The sequence below is a fragment of the Stomoxys calcitrans genome, chromosome 5 (assembly GCF_963082655.1).
Source record: "Stomoxys calcitrans chromosome 5, idStoCalc2.1, whole genome shotgun sequence".
NCBI lineage: Eukaryota > Metazoa > Arthropoda > Insecta > Diptera > Muscidae > Stomoxys > Stomoxys calcitrans.
Genome location: NC_081556.1, coordinates 49,307,252 through 49,332,633, shown reverse-complemented (window position 1 = coordinate 49,332,633; position 25,382 = coordinate 49,307,252). Strand labels below are relative to the sequence as shown.

The following is a 25,382-nucleotide window of genomic DNA, read 5'->3' as shown; positions in this document are numbered from 1 at the left end:
CCATCGCAATATGGGGCTCAAATAGATGGTATTTGAGCGAAAAAAAATACCCTTCTGATATCAAGAGTTGGGGGGCCGCCCCTCCCCAAAAACACCTCCCAAAGAGCACAAATTTACGAGCATAGCAATATGGGGGTCAAATGAAAGGTCATTGGAAATACCGCACGAATCTGACATCAATATTCGGTAAAAAGTTTCTATGGGGCCAGTATTTGCTGACTATTGCATCTATGGGACTCAAATAAGAGGTACTTTAGAGTAGAATGCGAAGCTGATATATATTTTCAGAGAAAGTCACAAACCGGCTATATAAAGGGTGATTTTTTTGAGGTTAGGATTTTCATGCATTAGTATTTGACAGATCACGTGGGATTTCAGACATGGTGTCAAAGAGAAAGATGCTCAGTATGCTTTGACATTTCATCATGAATAGACTTACTAACGAGCAACGCTTGCAAATCATTGAATTTTATTACCAAAATCAGTGTTCGGTTCGAAATGTGTTCAAATTTTGACAAATTTTGTTCAGCGATGAGGCTCATTTCTGGTTGAATGGCTACGTAAATAAGCAAAATTGCCGCATTTGGAGTGAAGAGCAACCAGAAGCCGTTCAAGAACTGCCCATGCATCCCGAAAAACGCACTGTTTGGTGTGGTTTGTACGCTGGTGGAATCATTGGACCGTATTTTTTCAAAGATGCTGTTGGACGCAACGTTACGGTGAATGAACACATTTCGAACCGAACACTGATTTTGGTAATAAAATTCAATGATTTGCAAGCGTTGCTCGTTAGTAAGTCTATTCATGATGAAATGTCAAAGCATACTGAGCATCTTTCTCTTTGACACCATGTCTGAAATCCCACGTGATCTGTCAAATACTAATGCATGAAAATCCTAACCTCAAAAAAATCACCCTTTAAATATGGGGCGCAAATGAAAGGAGTTTTGGAGTAGACCACGAATCTTATATCAACATTCGGAACCAATTATCTAGGGGACGTCCCACCCCTAAAACAACCTCCAAATAGGACATATTTGCTCACCATGGCAATTTGGGTCTTAAAGAGAGTGGAGCTCTCCACAAAGCGGGCATATTTGCTGACTTTAGCAATAAGGGGTATAAATGAAAGCTATTTGAGATTAGAAAACGAATATTTGAGAGTATTTGAGAGAAGAGCACGATGCGGATATTTTTTTCAGGGCCAAGTATCTGGGGATCAACTCACCCTGAAAACACCCATAAATCGGAAATACATATTTACGGGTCAAGGCAATATGGGACTCAAATAAAAGGTATTTGGAAGTAGATCACGAAATTCATACCCACTTTCGAGACCACGTTTCTGGGGGTCCACATCACCGCCAAAAAACACAAACCGCCACCCTGGAAGCCTTCTTACACCCAAAATCCCCAATAAAATATCGGGCTCAAATGATTTTGCTCCATATAAAGTAAACGAAGGCACAGCGGAGCGGGTCCGGTTCAGCTAGTTATTTATAAGCCTAAAGGTTTATGCTTTCGTGTACGTACACAGTTATGTGCAATAGGGTTAATAGGCTAAATCTTTTTTTGTGCATTCTTCCAGTCTATTATTCGAATTAATATCTAATGAGCAATGAAATATACACCTGTTAGCCTTTTCTGTCTCCATGGTTAGTTGGATATTTAGTTTTTCTCCTCTCATCGTCTCCTATGGGCAATTATCAACAATTATAACTTTAATTACCCTAATGAGAGTGTATGCATTCGGTTATAATTTTCCAGTTAATCTCTATACCAATTAATTATGCCTATAAATGCATAATTATCCAACATCTTTTGAATATTTATTGAAGAACCTTATCAAAGGATTCAAAGAATTGCTTGCTCATTAATGCTAAATGCAAATAAAATGTTGACAAGAGTTCACATAAGCAATGAACCATATCTGTGTAATGACCCCACCCACCTCTTCTACCCCACCCCTAAGCAGGCTTTTGGATACGCCCAGAAAATAGATTAATTATGGCCATTTTTGGTCATGCATAGCCGAAAAAAAGCTCACACAAACACACACACAGGAAAGTTTATACGAGGGCGGTTGCCAAGTAAAGTCTATTCAAAAGTTTTTGTCCTTTAATTTAAAGTTTAATTAAATGATAATCATTCGAGCATAATTATATGGCAACACATTACATTACATTACAGGAGGCCAGCCAGCCAACAACAACAAAAACCCCTCTCACGTTGATGATGATGAAGGCAACAAAAACAGCAACAACAACATCTTCAACAATATCAACAAAAAGGCTTTCAACTTCCTTTTGTTAAAATGTCAAAGTAAATTTTATGGAAAATTGCCGAAAAACTTGACAATAGACGAACGACAAAAGTCACACACACGCTTACAACAGGGGAGAGCATAAAAAAGAGGGTTGTAAACACCATCCATACAAACATAGAGGCCATGAAACAACAGTGTTGCCAATGAACAAATTTATGTTTGAAATTTTAATTGAAAATAAGGACCCATCTGCTTACCTCAATTCTCAAAAAATGTCCGAACTGGGTCATATTGTATTTGAACTGATTTAAGCGAAACTTTCTTTGCAAACTTTTGGAAATCCAAAAGTATATCTTTGTAACGCCCGGGGGAAAACCCAACGTACATGCTTACTGATTGGCACAATATGGGTATCAAAGGAAAGGTATTTTGGGAGTAGAGTACGAATCTGATATAAAGAGTTGGCCGTATGTGCCTGGGCATCGACCACCCCACAAAAAACCACAAAGTTAAAATGGAAAATTGAGACCCACTTAATTGGAAGGTATATCGCAGTAGAGCACGATTCTGAAATTAATATAATGCTGGCATCATTTGTGAGGTACTTGATATGTAAAAACTTCTCCCCAAAGAGGTATCCCCACTCAGATTATATCTACTCTAAATTCCAGATGGAATTTCACTAAATTCCATATAAAAATCTCTATTTGTGAAATGTAGCCTTATTTGGGAGCCCGATGGCAAAATACTATATGATATGCTACATGATTTTTTTTTTAAATCTCGCCAAGCCCTTTTTTCAGAAGCAGAAGATCGAAAGTTACGGCCCCCAGAAGGTTGGAAAAATCAAAAGTGGTCAACTGTGACACACTGTATCTCACCCTGTATTAAAGATATAGACCAACAACGCTATTTTCCTGAAAGTCTATATCCTCCTCTAAAAATATTTTCAACATTTATTACAGCTCAGATCAGCAGATAAAAAGTTGTGGACTTATTTCCAAGTTGTCGAGTTGTGTGGCCCACTGTGCGACAATAGGAAACCTGGATGGATTCGAAGTGCTTTCAGATCGGATACCTGAGACGACACTTCTGGTCGAATGCGAGACTCTGCTGGTAGCGGCTCATCCTTGGATTGAAAGATGGATGGATCAAAGCTTGAGGACAGAGTGGGTCTGATAGCTACGGACGGTAAGATGGCTATTAAGGCTTTAACAACTATTGTAGTACGATGAGGTCACGGACGTACTTGGAATGGAAAAATGAGATTTACGCCTTCCGATGGTGACACGATCCCCATCTTTTGGATGCCGGACCATAGCGGAGTAAGGAGGTATTAAAGGAAATACGATTTGGCCGTAAAAGTCAGAGTACTTCCATCAACTCCGAGTTAAAGGTGTAGGTGACGAATACGCGATACCACGCGAAAATCCTGTGAGGAGATTCGGATTGTGAGAAGACGTGGTTAATACTGAAAGGAAGTAAATAAGAGATGGGTATAGCTTCCGACATCATTGCGTGACACATAGGAAGATGATGAGACGTTGCACAGTGTGATTTAATCGAAAAAAAACTAGCAAAAATCCACCGTTCGAGAACGAGTAGAGATAACTATTTGAAATTTTTAATGGTTAGAGTAATACAGCTCTAACCGAAATTTTTTCTTTAATGTAAACCCACATTGCAGCATGGCCGGCTATACACATACAATGTTTTAAGAGACATTTAAACTTAAGGTTGGTATACATACACATTTCGTAGGGATGATGTTCACAAAATCATCCACGTTTGTCGACAATATTACCAACAACGCTCGTGTATGATAATGACAACTTTTGTGCATGATTTTGCAACACATTTTTCCTATCAATAAAGTGTAATTTAATTGCAGAACAAATAACCTGCATTGGATCGAAAAAATATTTTATTATGATTTGAAATTTTCTTAAATTTTTTCCTTTTAAAACTTTTGTTTAAAAAAATTGACAACCTTTTTACTACCACCAAAAAAAAGACAGCTCAACAAAACCCAACTCGACAAATTTGTATCCCATTTTCACAATCGTTGGTAAGTAAATACCGAAAAAAAGAAAGCAAAACAAGCAGCATACTACTGACAGCGAGCTAAACAGAAATCAGCAACATTGTCATCCCTGTGCGTTTGGACCATCCAACATCAAGGACTTCAATGACAATGCCGCTACCAACTTTGCCACTACCACCATTACCACTGCAATGGTATTTATAACCCAAAAACAAAATACATTTGCAAACAATTGAAAATTCAATGCATTAAAAGATGCCAAAGGCTACATTTGTCATGCGTTGCCATTTGCAGAATTAAGCCCAGAGTATGAGAGGGGCGAGATTGTAATGATGATACTTTAACTCTAACCACTATTAGTCCAACGCTGAAGTACTATTTTGTATTATATTACTCGCATTATGTATAATATTATTTTGTATTATTATACCCTCCACCATAGGATGGGGGGTATACTAATTTCGTCATTATGTTTGTAACCACTCGAAATATTCGTCTGAGACCCCATAAAGTGTATAAATTCTTGATCGTCGTGACATTTTATGTCGATCTAGTCATGTCCGTCCGTCCGTCTGTCTATCGAAAGCACGCTAACTTCCGAAGGAGTAAAGCTAGCCGCTTGAAATTTTGCACAAATACTTCTTATTAGTGTAGGTCGGTTGATATTGTAAATGGGCCATATCGGTCCATGTTTTGATATAGCTGCCATATAAACCGATCTTGGGTCTTGACTTCTTGAGCCTCTAGAGTGCGCAATTCTTATCCGATTGGAATGCAATTTTGCTCGACGTGTTTTGTTATGATATCCAACAACTGTGCCAAGTAGGGTTCAAATCGGTTCATAACCTGATATAGCTGCCATATAAACCGATCTTGGGTCTTGACTTCTTGAGCCTCTAGAGGGCGCAATTTTTATCCGATTGGAATGAAATTTTGCGCGACGTGTTTAGCTATGACTTCCAACAACTGTGCTAAATTAGGTTCAAATCGGTTCATAACCTGATATAGCTATCATATAAACCAATCTGGGATATTGACTTCTTGAGCCTGTAGAGGTCGCAATTATTATCCGATTTGCCTGAAATTCTGTACGACGGATTCCCTCATGACCATCAACATACGTGATTATTATGGTCTGAATCGGCCAATAGCCCGATACAGCTCCCATATAAATCGATCTCTCTATTTTATTTCTTGAGCCCCCAAAGGGCGCAATTCTTATTCGAATTAGCTGACATTTTACACAGGTCTCCAACATATAATTTAATTGTGGTCCAAACCAGACCATATCTTGATATCGCTCTAATAGCAGAGCAAATCTTTTCTTGTATCCTTTTTTTTGCCTAAGAAGAGAAGCCGGGAAAAGAAGTCGACAAATACGACCCATGGTGGAGGGTATATAAGATTCGGTCCGGCCGAACTTAGCACGCTTTTACTTGTTTTTTTTTTCATATATAAATCCGTACTATTATCTTTTTATCACTGATCAACAGTCGGTGAAGCTCATCCTATATCTATTGGGCTGTGTTCTCTCTCACTTTCAAAAGTGCAATCCAGCAATCTATCGGCACCTTCTGCTTTGTTTGTTTGCCACAAACTCTCCTTCCCAACATCACAATGATCAATGAGACTTTGTTGCCCTTGAAATTACGACAAATATATTTGGCATTCCCTTTGATGAAAGGCGCATCTTCATACCACACTCCCATCACAAATTGGTCACGAAGTTGTTAAAATGGAAATGTTTGTTAAATTTAAATGGAATTGTGAACATAGTGAAACAAAATTATATGCTCACATGTTGTTGCCAGTCAGAGAGACGTCTTTTGAAGCCTGTGAAGAAAATTGGAACTCCCTTTATTTTTTTTTTTTTTTTGGGGGGGGAGGATAAATTTTGGGTTATTCTTCTTAAAGTTGCACGGGTGGAAGGTTTTGTATGTTTCTTTTTTCTGTTAAAAACCCACTGCATGTTAATGAACCTCATGATGGTGGATGTTTTTCTAGGGATGATGGAAAGAAGGGAGTATGCTCAAGATTTTGCAGGTTGGTGACACTGATGAGTTTCGTCACAATGCTGATGGTGATGGTAGAGCTGCTGCTGATGAGCAGAGGTGTGGGTCGACAAAGGCCTTCGTTGTTGTTGTGTGGCGTTGTTAACATGAAAAAAAAACTCCTCGAAGCATCATTCTGCAGATATGATCAAAGGAATTTCCGCTACTTTCGCATTGGCGTTATTTGGAGAAAATTTCACTCAGCCAACTAACGAATCAAATGTCTCGTCATTTATTTTGGCACGCAAACCAAATTTTTCTCCTGTTTTTTTTTGGTTTTCTTTTTTGTGTTTACTCCCTCCTTCTAATTGAGCCAAATTTGTTCAACATTTTGAAATTATGCCAAGACATGCCAAGGCAACGACATCTTTGTAAACGAAAAAAAGATGCAGGGAAAGAAAAAAAGTGGCAAAACAGTAATTGATTGACACATAATTATGATATGTGTGCACATCTAGACGACGACATACTTAAGGCAAATTACCCAAAAGGATTTTTTGCCTCTTGTCCTTGTGCCCAAGTAAATATTTGAAATTTCCAAACGTAGGAAGAAGCTTTGAAAGGCAACAAAAGAAAACCTACTTTGTGTAAAAGATGAAATTGATGAAACTTGTTTTAGGAAAATTAAATTTTGAAAAAGAAAAGTTAAAAAAAATTAAGTAAAAAAGTTCATAAAATTCAAAAATTTTAAAATTTTTAAAACAAATCAAAAATTTTTATTAGTTTTGTCCACCAGGCGGTTAATGATATACGTCTATTTCCAGTGGAGCGGCAGATCTAGAGCTCGGGAGTGGACTTAGAATGAACTCCAAAGTCCCAACTACTGCGGTGGTAGTAACTAGCCGTAGCATGTCGTCTGCTACTGAGGCCTCAACCGGTGTAGAAGCTGCGCCAGGCTCCACTAGCCGACAAAGGACTGATCAACAGGGGCTTTTGACAAAGACACCCGGTTCAAGGTCCAACGTATTTTATATTCGCATGCCCATAATTTGTCTAGGCCATCCTCCTTCTCCGGTTAACCAATATGCTCTTTAAGAGGTTGGAACTATAAAAGGCGCATCGCTCTCAGGTTTATTGAAAGGCTTAGTGCGTATGATTCTAAAACCTTAGTTGGACTTGGAAATTCACTGCACAGGCTACACGTTTCGATTCGGGAACGGTCCAGCAGTCAGTTAAAAGGCCGCGGCCAATTGGAGAGTATTCTATCCCTAAAAGAACTAAGGAAAATAATAGTAATATGGGTCCAAGAACCTTTGCTAATATCGCTAAGGACAGCTTGGTGATGGTAGTTGTCGAAAAGGGAAAAGAACAGGGCTGAATACCTAGTAACAATTCCCGCGAAACGGGATGTGACAAGCCCTGTGTGGGTGGGTTATCCGGTTGGATTGGGCTCAAGGTGGACGCCAGCGGGGAAAGACACAACACAAAAGATACTTCAACAGCAACAGCTAGTTAACCATCTAAGCCTCCTTATCTAGCTTCAAATGTCCAGTGACCTGAGGAAGAGTGGTTCCAGATTAAATAACTAGTTATGCAAGGCTGATACATGCAAATGCAAATTTGCCCATGAACATTCCATTAAGGAACTGGGGCAAACTTCTCACAAATGACTGCTGTCCGATTCAATTTTAAGCTCAATGATAAGGGACCTCCTTTTTATAACCAAGCCCGAACGGCGTGCCGTAGAGCGACACTTGTTTGAGGAGAAGTTTTTACATGACAAAGAACCTTACAAATGTCTCCAGCATTAGGAAGGGATGAAAATTTTCTGATGTTCCTGTCAGGATTCGAACCCAAGCGTTCAGCGTCATAGGTGGGGACATGCTAACCTCTGCGCTACGGTGGCCTTTAGGGCTGATACATATTATATATTATTTTTGTACGTTCAAATGCTGTATGATTTGAGACGCTTGAAAAAAAATTATTATTCGATTCATGGAAAAATATTTGTTTTACCTTGACTCGTGAGTTTTTCGTTAGTCGTGACTTTACGTGAGTCGTAAGTGCCTCGTGAGTATTTTGTGAGTCGTGAGTATCTCGGGAGTCGTGATTTTCTCGTGAGTCTTGAGTGCGCGATTCGCGATTTTTTCGTGAGTCGCGATTTTCTCGCGAGTGCCTCGTCTTGATTGTCTTGTGAGTCGTGTGTGTTTCGTGAGTAGTGATTGTCTAATAAGTCTTGCGTGAGTAAAATTGTTGCCTCCTCTTGCAACTTTGTAAACGAGATTGGAAGCACCCGCTTACAGTACTGCATCCAAGTTTATGCTAATAGAGTAGTAAGAAAACATATTCCCAGCGGTAATTTTTTTTTTTAATTATTACCAATTTTTTTTCCAAAATTTAATGAATTCATCGTTTAAAGGATAAGCGCTTCATAGTAGTGCTTACGGTATGAAAACAAGAAATGCACTGCTTCCAATTTTGAGAAAATTTCCGCTGGGCATTTTCTCGTGAGTTGTGATTGTATCATAAGTCGTGGGTGAGTAAAATTTTTTTCTCGTGAGCGTGATATTTCGTGATTTTCGACACTCACGCGCACATCTCTAATTCGTTGTCCTTCGTGCCTGATCCTGAAGACTTAGCTCACATGTCGCTAGAGGCATACCCACAGGATTCAGTTTCCGTGGAATGTGTTAGGTAGTTCCTACTCTCGTAAACTCGTCCGCTCTCTCTCTCTGTTTCATTACTGTCTAGCAACGTACTGGCGTCGGACTCTATCTGCATTCTTCCTTCTTCTCTCCTAGGGCGAACAAAACGCACCTAAAGTCTACGGCGGGTGACTCGAATTATGAAATCAATTTTCCGCGATGCCTGTTCCAGCTTCCGAAAACGCAAAACGGAAGATTTTCTTCCTTTACATCTTGCAAAACTTGACATCTCAATGTTTAAATCCAAATTTTAATCAATTTTGTATATAGTAAGAGGAACCTCTTTCTCAGAATTTTCACAGATTATATAGAATGGTACTGTGATGAAAATAGGCTTCTTTATTTCGGGAGAGAGGGAGGGGCCTCATACTATTTTTCAAAAACGCAAAACCAAGAGATGGGTGATTAAAGCGAATTTTTGTTTGAATTCTTGAAGTAAACCAAAAACAAAAACATATGCAAACTTGGGGTGAGGTATTTGGGGGGACCTCCCCACCTAAATGGGTACGTAGATCGATCAGCGCAATATGGTATTGAAATGAAAGATATTTGGCAGTAGAATATGAACCTTATATCCACTTTTGGTATTTGGGCTCTGGGGGGCAAACCCCACCCCAAAAATACCCCTAATTCATACATAAAGAGTGATTTGTTAAGAGCTTGATAACTTTTTTTTTTAAAAAAAAAAAAGCATAAAATTTGCAAAATCTCATCGGTTCTTTATTTGAAACGTTAGATTGGTCCATGACATTTACTTTTTGAAGATAATTTCATTTAAATGTTAACCGCAGCTGGGTCTTAGGTGGTCCATTCGGAAAGTCCAATTTTGGGCAACTTTTTCGAGCATTTCGGCCGGAATAGCCGGAATTTCTTCGGAAATGTTGTCTTCCAAAGCTGGAATAGTTGCTGGCTTATTTCTGTAGACTTTAGACTTGACGTAGCCCCACAAAAAATAGTCTAAAGGCGTCAAATCGCATGATCTTGGTGGCCAACTTACCGGTCCATTTCTTGAGATGAATTGTTCTCCGAAGTTTTCCCTCAAAATGGCCATAGAATCGCGAGCTGTGTGGCATGTAGCGCCATCTTGTTGAAACCACATGTCAACCAAGTTCAGTTCTTCCATTTTTGGCAACAAAAAGTTTGTTAGCATCGAACGATAGCGATCGCCATTCACCGTAACGTTGCGTCCAACAGCATCTTTGAAAAAATACGGTCCAATGATTCCACCAGCGTACAAACCACACAAAACAGTGCATTTTTCGGGATGCATGGGCAGTTCTTGAACGGCTTCTGGTTGCTCTTCACTCCAAATGCGGCAATTTTGCTTATTTACGTAGCCATTCAACCAGAAATGAGCCTCATCGCTGAACAAAATTTGTCGATAAAAAAGCGGATTTTCTGCCAACTTTTCTAGGGCCCATTCACTGAAAATTCGACGTTGTGGCAGATCGTTCGGCTTCAGTTCTTGCACGAGCTGTATTTTATACGGTTTTACACCAAGATCTTTGCGTAAAATCTTCCATGTGGTCGAATAACACAAACCCAATTGCTGCGAACGGCGACGAATCGACATTTCACGGTCTTCAGCAACACTCTCAGAAACAGACGCAATATTCTCTTCTGTACGCACTGTACGCATTCGTGTGGTTGGTTTAATGTCCAATAAAGTAAACTGAGTGCGAAACTTGGTCACAATCGCATTAATTGTTTGCTCACTTGGTCGATTATGTAGACCATAAATCGGACGTAAAGCGCGAAACACATTTCGAACCGAACACTGATTTTGGTAATAAAATTCAATGATTTGCAAGCGTTGCTCGTTAGTAAGTCTATTCATGATGAAATGTCAAAGCATACTGAGCATCTTTCTCTTTGACACCATGTCTGAAATCCCACGTGATCTGTCAAATACTAATGCATGAAAATCCTAACCTCAAAAAAATCACCCTTTATTTGCTGACCACATCAATATTGAACTCAAATGAATGGTATTTGGGAGTAGGATACAAATCTTATATTCACTTTTGGAACCAAGAGCCCGGAATGCTGTGTCTCAACCAAAAAACCCCCAAAATCAGACATATTTATCCATCATAATAATATGGAGCCAAAATTAAATTTATTTGGGAGAAGAGCACGAATCCGATAGACGCTTCTGAAATAAAGGCAATTTGGGACACCTTTTCTTCCTTTTACTGAAAAAGAAGACGAAGCGAAGCGAGCGCGGTTCGGCTAGCTTTCTATAGAAATGAATTCGAATTTGACACTCTTTTAATATAAAGTGGTCTAAAATTAAAACTCTAAAAGAACTAAAGATATAAGTGATCGTAAATTTTTCCATTATATTAAAAAAACCTAATAACTTGAATTTCTAATAAACTTTGATAGGCATCAACAACGCTTTTTTGTAATTTGCTTACCTTTTCACATTCATGACTTAATCATTTTTTCAATCTTTCAAACAAAGTGATTTCAATCACGTATGGTAGGCGATTATATTGCCATGGCTCGTTCCCTACCCACCTACTAATAACAGCATACTACAACGAAATTACAAAATGTTGTGCGTTTAATTCCAATGAATTTTCCTAAACGAAAATTGTTCAATTATTAAAGCAATTTTCGCTAACAAAATTGTCTTCGACCTGTCTATCTTGAATTGGTTGCTGTTGTTGTCGCCGTCGTCATCGTAATCGTCACCGTCATTTTGGTGTCAAACGTGGAGACTTGTGAAAAGTGAAATGCATGACAACGAGCACCCCACCGACGACAATAATTTACCTAAAAGCCAGCAACAGATTGCTGTATACAATGGCTAAGAAAATATATCCATAGACGGGTGACTTTGTATGGTTGGCGACAGGGCGACAGCAACCAACAAAAATTATTAAAACTACACAATAAGAAATTAATTAAAAATTAAAAAACAATAAAATTTTAATTTTCGCAGAAAGTTTCAAAGGAGTTAAGATAGAGTCCCTTAGTTTTATGGCCTTATTCACAAAACTTAATGAAGCTTAAAAATGGGTTTATTTGACAGTTCTATAAAGGAAAAATGTCAAAAAACTATTTCAAATCTACCTTAAGTTTTGTGAATAAGGCCGTTAGTCTTTTTAGTAGGTTCAACAACCCATATACAAAGTGTTATACTGTTATACGGCAATATTGTTGTATGTTTTCTAGCTAAAAAATATATGAATAAAGAAAAAAAAAGAGACGCTTAGTTATATTCATTTTAGCACGTTCTACGACCATATGTAAAGTGTTATACTGTTATACGATAACATAGTTTTATTTTTTCTGGCTGAAATATGTAAAAATAAAATACAAAAAAGTGCATTTAGGATCATAAAGACACAACGCAATTGATTTTAATGCAAATTAGTTCTATATATCGTAAAGTGATAATGACACTAAAGAAAGTCCGACCCCTGTTAGTATAGCTTGCAGAAAAATATTGAGGACTTTTACAAATGTAAAAAAGGAAACTTTCATAAACTCGGCAGTGTTTGCTACAGTTTCTGAGGAAGATATCCCTAAATAATAAAAGGGCATGTATAACAGAATGTCGTTATGCAATATTGCATGGATAGTAGATACATTTTCTGGACGTTTCCGAGAGTCTATGAACACTTTTAAGAAAGCTTAGTGAATGAAGAAGCAGAGAAAATTATAAACTTAACAAAGTTAAATAAAATTTTAGAGAAAAACGGCACTCAATATAAAAGAGCATGTATAACGCATTACCATAGTGAAATATGGCATCGCTTTAAGAAACATACTTAGGATTATTCCAGGAGAGCTTTGCTGTGGTTAAAATTTTCTCTATTTCTGCAGTTACTAAGCTTTCTACAAAGCGGTCTTAGACTGTTCACAACTCTTCTGAAAGTGATACAATTTGTGTCTGACTAACGAAATCACGCTCCAGTGTTGAAAATTGGGGAAATTGATCTGAAACTTTGAATAGTTTTTTTTTAAGTTCGAAAATGGGATATATCGACCTATATCTTGATATAGCCCCCATATAGAACGATCTGCCAATTTAAGGTCATAGACCCATTAACGCCAACATTTGCACAGTTTTTTTTTTGTTCATAGGCAGGTTAAGTTCGAAAATGGGATATATCGAACTAAATCTTGATAAAGCCCCCATATAGAATGATCTGCCAATTTAAGGTCTTAGACCCATTGACGCCACATTTATTATGATATTTCGCTGAAATTTGGGACAGCGAGTTGTGCTAGGCCCTTGACTTTCGTGCTCAATATGGCCCAGATCGGTCCAAATTTGGATACCGATTCCCCGATTTAAGGTTTTAGGCCCATTAAAGGTGAATTTATTTACCGATTTCACTGAAATTTAGAACAATGAGTTGTGTTAGGCCCCTCGAAATTCGTACCGAGTATGGTTAAAATCTGTGTCTTTGTCACTCGATTGTTGTTGTTGTAGCCAAATGTCTATATGTGGAGGTGGCGATCTACCTTTGGCTCATATAAGTGAGAAAGCTCATGCCGGTCCAAAGGACCGATCGCTGCGGGAACATGATGGCCATTGGTTATTTAAAGGCGCAAATAACTCGCCTTGTCATATCGAGCACCATATCCACACAGTATTTATGCATGAGCGGGAGCCGCTTGGCCTCTCACTGAGACTCTCCGTTCGATACTGTTGATTGTTCACGACTGTAATTGCAGCTACTCTGTATAGAATATTCCACTATCCGCAACCTGCACACGCGCCCGCTAGCACGCAGCTAAGTTTCTCGTGATAGCAATGAACACCACGCTGAAATTTGGCACATTGAGCTGTGTTAGGCTCTTCGTGTTCAATATGGGTCAGATCGGTCCATATTTGGATACAGCTGCCTTATAGACCAATTTCTCGATTTAAGGTCTTGGACTCATAAAAAGCGCATTCATTTTCCGATTACGTTAAAATTTGGCTCAGTGAGATATATAAGGCTTTTTGACATCCGTGCCCTTTATGTTTCAGATCGGTCCATATTTGGATATAGCTGTCACGTACATACATCGTTCTCCCGATTTAAGTTCTTGGGCCTATAAAAGTTGAATTTTTAACCGATTTTGCTGACTTGACTTGCACAATGACTTGTATTAGACCTTTATATATCCTTCCCGAAAATGGTAGAAGTTGGGGTATATTTAGATAGAGATGACATATAGACCAATGTTCTGTTTTACAGCCTTGAAATGAGTTGAATTAGACCCATCGACATCCGTGCTGAGTTTGTTCCAAATGAAAGTCAATTTCGGTGTATTTGCTATTTGTTCATGTCCATCCGATAGCGGTCGAACGAATAAAGAGACTTTTTATTGATATAGGTTGTTGTTGTTGTAGTAGCAGTGTGTGGTACACTGAGGCGGCAGCCCTTGCCGATGAAGGAAGTCATCGGGTCAATCCGGTACATACAACCGGCTGCCATGGGATTGCTTGATATGGGTCATTGGGGATTGCAAATGGGCCATGTCGGTTTAGATTAAAATTTTGTGCAGAGTGTTTTGTTATGACTTCCAACAACTGAACAAAGTACGGTCCAAACGGGTAAATAATCTGATATATCACCCATATCCCGATATGACATTTTGAACCCCTGACTTCCAACAACTGTGCCACCTACCGTTCTAGTCTGTCAATAACCTGATATAGCCCCCATATAAAGCGGTCTCCCGATCTGACATCTTGAGGCCCTGGAAGATTGCAAATGACCATATCGGTTCAGATTTGGCAGATAGCTCCCATATAAACCAATCTCCTGCCCCTGTAAGCCGAAATTGTTATCCGATTTGACCAAAATGTTGTGTGGAGTGTTTTATTATGACTTCCAACAACTGAACAAAGTACGGCTCTAATCGGTAAATAATCTGATATATCTCCCATATGAACCTATATCCCGATATGATATCTTGAACAACTGTGCCACCTACCGTTCTAATACGCAAAAAACCTGATATAGCCCCCATAAAAACCGATTTCCCGGTCTGCCATTTTGAGCCCCTGGAAGACGCAATTTTTATCAGATTTAGATGGAACTTTGTACGGTGTGTTTTGTTATGGGTTCCAACAACTATTCCAAGTACGGTCTAAATATGTCTATAAACTGATATAGCTTCCAAATAAACCAATCTCCCAATTAGTCTTCTACGACTCCTAGAAACTTCAATTTGTGCCTGATTTACAGAAACTTGGTACATAAAATACCCATATGTGTTTAACTGAGTCCAAAACTCGGCCCGGCCAAACTTTTTCCATTCGTTTTTACTTGTTCTATTTAAACTTTACTCATTTTAACATTTTTGAGTCAAAAAACAGTAAGCCATATTCCAGTATAACACTTTCCATAAACAAGGTTGTTGTACGTGCTTAATTGAATATAACTGATTTGCCCCATCGCCACTTCACAATTTTGGACCTAATATCACATTACAATCAGTGAACAAACTGTAAAGAGTTTACTTCTCTCTTTGAGTGTGAGAGCGGGGAATTAAATATGTGTTTGCTTTGGTTTTTGTCAGTTGTAGGAGCATTTAAAATATCTCGGTATGTATGTATATGCGAGTGTGTGCTTAAAAACTTACCATTTTTTGATTGCAAACTAACGCCAACACAGCTCGTTAACACCAAATACAAGACGAAGATAATGAAACGTGTCGATGTGCACTTGAAGGTGTTGCTGCCACAGCAGCTGTTGCCAGTTGTGGAACGCTTGCAGCCACAATGCCTATTGGGGCAGCAAAAGGTGCGGGCACTGTTGATAAAACGATAGCCAAAGGTATCGATGTTATAGATGTTGGTGTTTTTGTTGTCAAAGTCTTTATCGTTGTCGGTGTCCTCAATTGTTGGGGATTTCTGGCAGCTACTGCGAGGTTTGCAGGCATTAGACAAAGCAGCACAACATGTACAACTTGAATTTGTTCTAGCTATAGAGGAAGACAAGGATGATGCTGGAGGGGCCAAGGATAACAATAGAGTTCTCCTCGATATCCTCGAAGCCGTTGTTGTTGTTGTTGTTGCTGCTGTCACTGTTGTTTGAGCGGATATTGCAGAGCATGTTGACAATGCTGCTGGTGGAATCGTTGGTGGTATTTCTTTTTTATTGTTAGTTATTATTGTTGTTGTTGGCACTCTTGTTTGGCTTTGTGGCTCCTCCTGTTTGCTGTTATTAATTATTGGTGTTGCTGCTGTTGTTGTACTTTGACTTTCTAAACTTAATTCATTTGTTGATTTTGCCACATTTTGGGATTTTATTACAATTGTTGCTGCTGCTGCTGCTTCTCTTTTATTAAAACTTCTCTTGGCATGCAAAGACAGAGTTTTGTTCATACTTTGAAAGTTTTTGCTTGTCTGACTGTTTATGGGACATTTGAATAGTCGCTGTGAGTGTCTATTATCATCACAAATTGCTGCTTTATCCTCCTCATCGCCTCCTTGGTCCCCCCTTCTGACATCAGCATTGTTTCCCTTATATTGGCAAAGTCTTAACTCCAAATGTTTGCCAGTGCATGCAAAGGATGTTGACGACGACGATGATGTTGGTGATGATGATGATGATGACGACAAAAATGATGAGGATGACATTGACTTATAATGGTCGTAAGCCATTTTCTTACAAATTTTGAAGGAGCATTTAACGCCAATTTTCCGCTTTGTTTTCTGGTATTTAATGGCTGTCAAAGTTGTTGTGGTTTTTGTTTTTATTTATTCTATTTTCCAGTTTTCTCCATTTGCTGTTGTTGTGTACGAGGGCGAGAGAGAGAGAGAGAGAGGAAGTTCGACCTTATTGTTGATGTCGGTATTTTTGAGATAAAACTTTTTCTTTGTTTGATTATGTTTTTGTTGTTGTTGTGGTAGTCTTTTTGTTATCGTTTTATTTGAATTAATTGCTTGCAGTCGTTTAAATGACTGTGAATTACAATTTTATGCACATCCATAATTCCTGCAAATAAAAGAAAATTTTTTTAACAAAAACATACGAAAAACTAATTACAGAAATTAAAGCTAGAACAAATAAAAACGCATAAAGCTCAGCAGGGCCGAATCTTATATACTCTTCACCATGGGTCACATTTGACATGTTCTATGAAAGACTTTTTCAAACAAGGAGATCCGTTTATATAGGATCCACATAAGTACTTGCCAAGGCAAGAATGCGTAACAAAATACTATGTGCAAAATTTCAGCCAAATCAGGCAGTAATTGCTCCCTGCAGAGGCTTCAAGGAGTCAAATCGGGCGATCGGTTTACATGTGTTAGTATTTGGCCTATTTACAATTCCAATCTACCTATGCTAACAAGAAGTATTTTATGCAAAATTTCAAGCGATTTGGACGGACAGACGAATGGACTGGCAGACAGACGGACGGCCGGTCACATAAACGAACGGACAGACAGACAGACGGAGTGATAGTCAGACAGACGGACGGACAGTCTGACTGACAGACGGACAATCTGACAGACAGTCGGACCGATAATTAGACAGACGGACAGACTAACGGACAGACTGACTGACTGACGGACAGTCTGACTGACTGACGAACAGACAGACGGACCATACTCTGACAGAGTATGGACGGACAGACATTGTTAGATCGGCTTCGAATATCAAGAATTTATATTCTTTGTAGAGTCTCAAATCAATGGAGTTACAAAGGGAATTACGAAGTTAGTATACCCTTATCGTTTGGTAGAGAATAGAAAACAATGTGCTAGCCTAGCAGGTCAAAATATTGCAGAAATGTTCGCCATAAAATTTCACTATAGGTCAATGAATAAACAAAAACCCAAAAATTTCATTAAACTCTAGAAAACGGTTGAAGCAAAAGAAAACACTGGGGTGAAATAAAAGAAGTTAAAAAGTGAAAGAGAGCGATTTATATGGGAGCTGTATCAGGCTATAGACCGATTCAGACCATAATAAACACGTATGTTGATGGTCATGACAGGATCCGTCGTACAAAATGTCAGGCAAATCAGATAATAATTGCGACCTCTAGAGGCAGCAATATCAGGTTATGAACCGATTTGAACCTTATTTGACACAGTTGTTGAAAGTCATAATAAAATCGGATAGGCATTGCGCCCTCTAGAAGCTCAAGAAGTCAAGTCCCCAGATCGGTTTATATGACAGCAATATCAGGTTATGGACCGATTTGAACCATACTTGGCACAGTTGTTGGATATCATAACAAAATACTTCGTGGAAAATTTCATTAAATCGGATAAGAATTGCGTCCTCTAGTGGCTCAAGAAGTCAAGATTCAGGATCGGGTTTTATGCCAGCTATATAGCGTGCTTTCGACAAACAGACGGACATGGCTGGATCGACATAAAATGTCATGACGATCAAGAAATGTCAGACGAATATTTCGAATAGTTACAAACAGAATGACGAAATTCGTATACCCACATCCTATGGTGGAGGGTATAAAAAGGCATTAAGTTCGGCCGGGCCAAACTTTTGATACCCACCATCTCGGGTATGTATCTAAACCGCCTTTCATCGCAATCCGGTAAATAATTGGATAACTTATGCACCCATATCCGGCACTGACATTGAGTGGTCTAATAAATAGAAGTCACTGCTGAATTTTGAATTTGAAATTTCAACAAAATCGGGTCATAAATAAAGCTTTTATGAGCTTCAGACCCTTAATCGGCATATTGGTCTATATGACAGCTATATCTAAATACAGTCCTATTTTTACCATATTTGGGTCGGATGGCGGGTGGCCTAAAACTACTCACTGTCTCAAATTTCAGTGAAATTGGATAAAAAGTAATGCTTTTATGGGCTTCAGACCCTTTATCGGAAGATCGGTCTATAGGGCAGCTATATCTGAATATAGTCCGATCTGGTCCATATTTGGGGGCTGATGTCGGGAGGCATAAAACTACTCACTGTTTTAAATTTCAGCAAAATCGGATGAAAAATTAAGTTTTTATGGGCATTAGACCCTTTATCGAAAAGTCGGTCTATATAGCAGCTATATCCAAATATGGTCCGATTTGGCCCGTTCAAGAAATTAACCAGCGTGCATCGAAAAGACGTATCTGTGCCAAACAGATGGACGGACAGACACACGGACATCGTTAAATCGTCTTAGAATTTTACGACGATCCGAAATATATATACTTTGTAGGATCGGAAATTGATATTTCGATGTGTTGCAAACAGAATGACTAAATGAATGTACTCCCTATTCTACGGTGGTGGGTATAAAAAGTAATCTAGAAAATATCTAGGTTAGTTTAGGTTGGATAAGGATCATACCAGCCAGTAGATGGCTTAGTATCCACCGAATTCAAAAGTGACCCATTGTGATTCCTCAATAGCGTTTCTATCGTCGTCTAGAGTAAATTAACTGACGACGACACTTATTGCTGCACAATTAATCAATGTACCCTTTCGTACCAACCCTTCTATCTGGGTAGATAATCACTAATTGCTACACTATTCAATACTGTATCCACTCGTATCACTTTGATGAAAACACAAAAGATTTAAATCTTCCTGGATTCATACCTCTTAACTCTTCAAATGCCTGAAAGGAAAAAGAACCCAGTATCTTATTCCTAATATGACTTAAGGCCGGACATTGGCAGAGAAATGAAACTATATTCCGCAGCGTGGGATATCATCATTTCTAATACCAATGCGAGATGTGTTTGTGCTAAGCTTATTGTGTCCTGTTAGAATTCCTGACAGTTTCTAGATGTATCCGTCAATTCGATAATAGTGCTTTTATGTTACGGCTCGAGCGTTCGTCCCGTAGTTGTTTCGTATGCTCAAAACCTGCTTTTGCGCTCCATCTGTTAAACCACGTTTCCTTATAATGCAGCCACAGCCCGTAATAAATATGTGAGAGAGGTGGTCTCTTATCGAGACCTTGTGACGTTTTGTCACATCCTTGTGACCAGGGTCATAACAAACGGTCACCCTGCGTTGCCTGTGCAATTGCTTCAGTTATGTTCTCACCCATAAGAGCCTTAAGTGCCCCTAATTATTGCTAAACATGCAAATATCTGAGCGGTCGAGGTTTCTTGACAGCACCGCAGCCCTGGCAATCGCAAAGACCTCAACCTGGAAGATACCGCAAACGTCCCTCATTCGAATAGAGACATCCAACCGTAGTTTCGTGGATTCCAAAAACCGGTTCCACTATCCATTTGAAAACAGTGCGTAGTTTGAAATTTGAAACAGTGCGTAGTTTTACGCCTCCTAGCATAGTACCCAAATATGGTTCAGATCGGCCTATATTTTGATATAGCTGCCATATAGACCGATCTGCTGATAAAGGGTCTGAAGCCCATAAAAGCTTTATTTTTTATCCGTTTTTGCTGAAATTTAAAACAATGAGTAGTTTTAGGCCTACCAACATCTGACCAACATATTTTTCAGATCGCACTATATTTAGATATACCTGCCATATAGACCGATCTCCCGATAAAGGTCTGAAGCCCATAAAAGCCCTATTTATTATCCGATTTCGCTGAAATTTTAAACAGTGGGTAGTTTTAGGTCTTCCGACATCCACCCCAAATATGGTTTCGATCGGACTGTATTTAGATATAGCCGCCATATAAACCGATCTCCCGATAAAGGGTCGAAGCCCATAAAAACATTATTTTTTATCCAACTTCACTGAAATTTGAAACAGTGGGTAGTTTTAGGCCACCCGCTATCCGACCCAAATATGGTAAAATTATCCGAACCAAATATGGTAAAAATAGGACTGTATTTTGATATAGCTGTCATATAGACCGATATGCCGGTTAAGGGTCTGAAGCTCATAAAAGCTTTATTTATTAACCGATTTTGTTGAAATTTGAAATACAAAATTCAACAGTGACTTATATTTATAAGACCACTCAATGTCCGTGCCGAATTTGGGTGCATAAGTTATCCAATTTTCATCGGATTGTGACGTAAGGGGGTTTACATATATACCCGAGGTGGTGGGTATCCAAAGTTCGGCCCGGCCGAACTCAATGCCAGCAAGCCGATTACTGACTTATTTAATGCATGTTAATGGTTGCATGAGGCGGATTAATATCCGCCCCATCTTTTCAATCTAATCTAACCTTAATCATGGGGCCAAATTTCATACCATCGCACAATCGCCCAAAATACTTCAATTTAGAAGAATGATGTTAACGACAATAATATTCTTTATCATATTTTACTTTAAGCCCCTCAACAATACAAACATTCTTCAATTTAGAAGAATGATGTTAACGACAATAATATTCTTTATCATATTTTACTTTAAGCCCCTCAACAATACAAACGTGTAAGCTATGTCATGCAAATATCGGTTTCAAGTTTTGCAAACAACATGAATTTTTTTTTGTACTTTTTCGACTTAATAGATGCGAATAATATAAAACTTAATTTTAGACGAAAGGTGCCAAAGCAAGAAATAGTCTTTATCAAATTTCACAATTAGTCTCAATGTTGACTGTATATGTAGGTGTAATACATTTAAAACAACGAAAAGCGTACTTAATTCGGTCGGGCCGAATCTTATATACACTCCACCATGGGTCGCAATTGTCAAGTTTTTTGAATGGCTTTTTCAAATTTATACGAGCTATACCAAGTTATTGACCGATATTGACCGTACTTGTCATAACTGTTAGAAGTCATAGACACCTCCACATTCAAAATGTCAGGCTAATCGAATAGTAATTTCGCCCTCTAGATGCTCAGAAAGTCTAATCGGTATATATGGCAGCTATATCAGGTTATCAACCGATTCAGACAATATTTGGCACAATTGTTGGAAGCCATACCAAACCACCACACCACACCAAACCGATATGTGTTTCAGCCAATCGTATAGAAAGTGTCCTCTACAAACTCAAGAAGTCAAGACCCAAGATCGGTTTATATGACAGTTATATCAAAACATGGACCGATTTGGCCTATTTACAATCCCAACCAACTTACACTAATATAAGAAATATTTGTCCAAAATTTTAAGCGCCTAGCTTTACTCCTTCGAAAGTTTGCGTGCTTTCGACAGACAGGCAAACGGACGGACATGTCTAGATCGACTTAAAATGTCATGAAGATCAAGAATATATAAACCTTATAGGGTCTTAGACGCATATTTTGAGGTGTTACAAACGGAATGACGAAATTTGTATACCCTCATCCTATGGTGGAGGGTATAAAAATCTTATATATAAAAATCAATTTGTGTTTGTTTGTATGTTTGTTTGTTTGTGTGTTCCTTATAGACTCCGAAACGGATGAACCGATTTTCTTGAAATTTTCACAGATGTGAAAATAGGGTTCTACATTTTTTGAGGGGGGCGGACCCTCCCCCTTACCCTAATTTTCAGAAACGCCAGATCTCGGAGATGGATGGTGCAATTTAAGCGAAATTTTGTGTGCCCTCATATAGTACCCTTAAAATAAAAATTTCGTATCCAAATTTCGGATGAGGTACCTAGGGGGGCCGCCCCACTCTTAAACCTACCAAACATATGTTAAGACCAATCACGACAATATGGGACTCAAATGAAAGGTATTTAGGATAAGAAAATGTATCTGATGTCCAATTGTCGGACCAATTGCTAGGGGGACCACCCCAACCCCCCAAAACACCACTAAATCGGACATATTTACCGACCATGGCAATATGGGACTTAAATGAAAGGTATTGACGAGTAGAATACGAATATGATATCCAAATGTGGGACCACGTTTCTGGGGATCCACCCCTTCCCCAAACAGGACTTAATTACTGACCATGGGAATATGGGTCTTAAAAGTGGCCTCCCATCCTCCAAAACACCCCCCAAGCCGGCCATGTTTGCCGACTATGGAAATATGGGGCACAAATTAAAGGTATTTGCGAGTAGACCACGTATCTGATATCAACATTAGGAACCAACAGTCCAGGGGACGTACCACCACCATAACAACCTCCAAATAGGACGTATTTGCTCACCAAGGCAATTTGGGTCTTAAAGAGAGTGAAACTAAATATTTATAGTTTTTAGGGTCAATACCCCAAACCGGACATATTTGATGACTTTTGCAATAAGGAGTTTAAATGAGATTAGAAAACGAATTTGATATCCAATTTTGAGGGCAATGGCAATATGGGGTTCATATAAATAATATTGTGTGTGTGTGTGTGTCCCGCACAAGCAGACAGAAGGAGTTCCACTTTAGGTTCTTATTTCTTTGAGAACCTGTCTAATTTAGCAGATGTGAACATTTGCAAGTTATTGGGTTTTTTAAAGCGATCTGGATTGTTGAACGGTAGGAACTAGAAGACAGCTTCCTTCTTCTGTTCATGTGGTATCACATGGACGAAAACGTCTTCGTGAGTCTAATGGCACTTAAACCTTACCTAACCTAATTTTTCTCATCAGGATTCAAACGCAATGTAAATTAATTAAAATAAAGTGTACTTATTTCTTTAATTTAAAAAAAAATCTGCAACGCGTTTGAGTTAGTTTGTAACATGGCCTTTTTCGAATTGCAACCCATATTTTCTATACCAAAGTTCAGTTGCTCATACCATGGTCTCTATCAATTATTAAATATGCTTATCACATTTTTACACATCCAAAATACTACAAAAATACGTACATACAATAGAACAAGTACACAATAAATATTAACTGTATCTATCTGTATACCCGCAAACCATATAGGCGAGGGTGAAGGTATTTACTTGGCTCTTTGAAGTGAAGCCGACATAATTGGAATTGTTCTTGTATTAGGTTTTTTGCGCAAGAATTCAGATTGCTACCACTTAGAACTACCACCACCCGCCACGGTAAACAAGTTGAGCCGCAATAGCTTTAAATGAACAGCAGATACTGAACTCGAAATGATGGGCAGACCACTTCGGTAGACAGTTTGTCGAGCACACAGTGAAAGATAAAAGTAGTAGCCTAGGGATGGCAATTTAGAGCCAGAGAAAGAAAGTCAAAGCACTAAGAGCTTGTCTCAGGGTGAATATCGATTTGGATACTCCAGCATCGAGTTGCTGACAGAAACTCTCTCTCTCTCTCTCTCTCTCTCACTTTGTCCATTTACCCGAGAAGAAAATGGGTCACAATTCTTGACTTCCCAAATGTTTTCGCATTAACGAACAGTGGCAAGCCGACTGGCTTAGGTGTATATGGATAGTGACGTGGAGTGGATTAATATACGCACCCTCTTTTCAACCTAACCTTCGCACAATGCCACCTGGAGAAGAGAATGTTCCATTTACTGACAGCGCAAAATACCAGGATATATTGGGTTGCCCAAGAAGTAATTGCGAATTTTTCATATAGTCGGCGTTGACAAAGTTTTTTACAGCTTGTGTAATTGCATTCTTTCTTCTTTCAGTTATCAGCTGTTTATTTTAGCTTACTTTAGAAAAAAAGTGTAAAAAAAGTGTAAAAAAAAGTATATTTGTGTAATTGCATTCTTTCTTCTTTCAGTTATCAGCTGTTTATTTTAGCTTACTTTAGAAAAAAAGTGTAAAAAAAGTGTAAAAAAAGTATATTTGATTAAAGTTCATTCTAAGTTTTATTAAAAATGCATTTATTTTCTTTTAAAAAATCCGCAATTACTTTTTGGGCAACCCAATAGTTACGTCCATTCCAAACGATCGAAAACATTCACGCCTACTCTCCTAAGATCTGTTTTCTATTAATTTGATCATAAAACGAATTATATTCCCAGGCACTTAGGTGGGGATGTTAGAGTTAAATTTATACTGAACACAATTTGTACTTTGTCTAAATATTTTTATATTCACATGTATGCATTGAATTATTATTGGTAGACATTTGTACAATACAGAAATAATTTTTTCAGTTGTCTAATAATAAAAGCTTCGTTGAAGATTGTTTTGTAAATTGCTCTAACGCGTACTCTAATAGGTTATTGGGCCACCATGGATTTAGTTAAGACGTCGTTTACGAAGCTTAACGCGGATAATTATCATCTTTGGAAGTATAAGATGGAATTGATTTTACGAAGGGAAGGAGCTTGGAAGTGTGTTGTGGAATCTGCTCCAGACGTACCAGATGAGTCATGGATGAAAAATAATGAAAATGCTTTGATTTTGATTGGATTATCTGTGGAGGACAATCAGCTCTTACTTATCAGGAAAGCTAAATCTGCAAAAGAATCTTGGAATATCCTGAAGGCACATCATGAAAAGAACACTCTTGGAAGTAGTGTACAAATAATGCGTAAGATATGTGGAATGAAATTTAGTATGGAGAATACCATGGCTGATCACATCGCGAATATGAAAATTCTCTTTGAAAAGCTGGAAGCGGTTGGCGAGACATTTTCTGAACGATGGGTAATTGCTATGTTACTAAGCAGTTTACC

General features: G+C 38.5%; 1 protein-coding gene across 2 annotated transcripts in view; it reads right to left on the bottom strand.

Annotated features, from left to right (window-relative positions):
- Positions 1-25,382, bottom strand: part of LOC106088369 (low-density lipoprotein receptor-related protein 6) — a 269,833-nt gene that overhangs the window by 221,197 nt on the left and 23,254 nt on the right. For both annotated transcript variants that reach the window (XR_009398289.1, XM_013253851.2), the window contains exon 2: positions 15,604-16,961. Coding sequence is in view for 1 of the 2 variants with exons in the window: in XM_013253851.2 (XP_013109305.2) it covers positions 15,604-16,627 (1,024 nt within the window). In the remaining variant the exon portion in view is untranslated. The remainder of the gene's footprint in view (positions 1-15,603; positions 16,962-25,382) is intronic.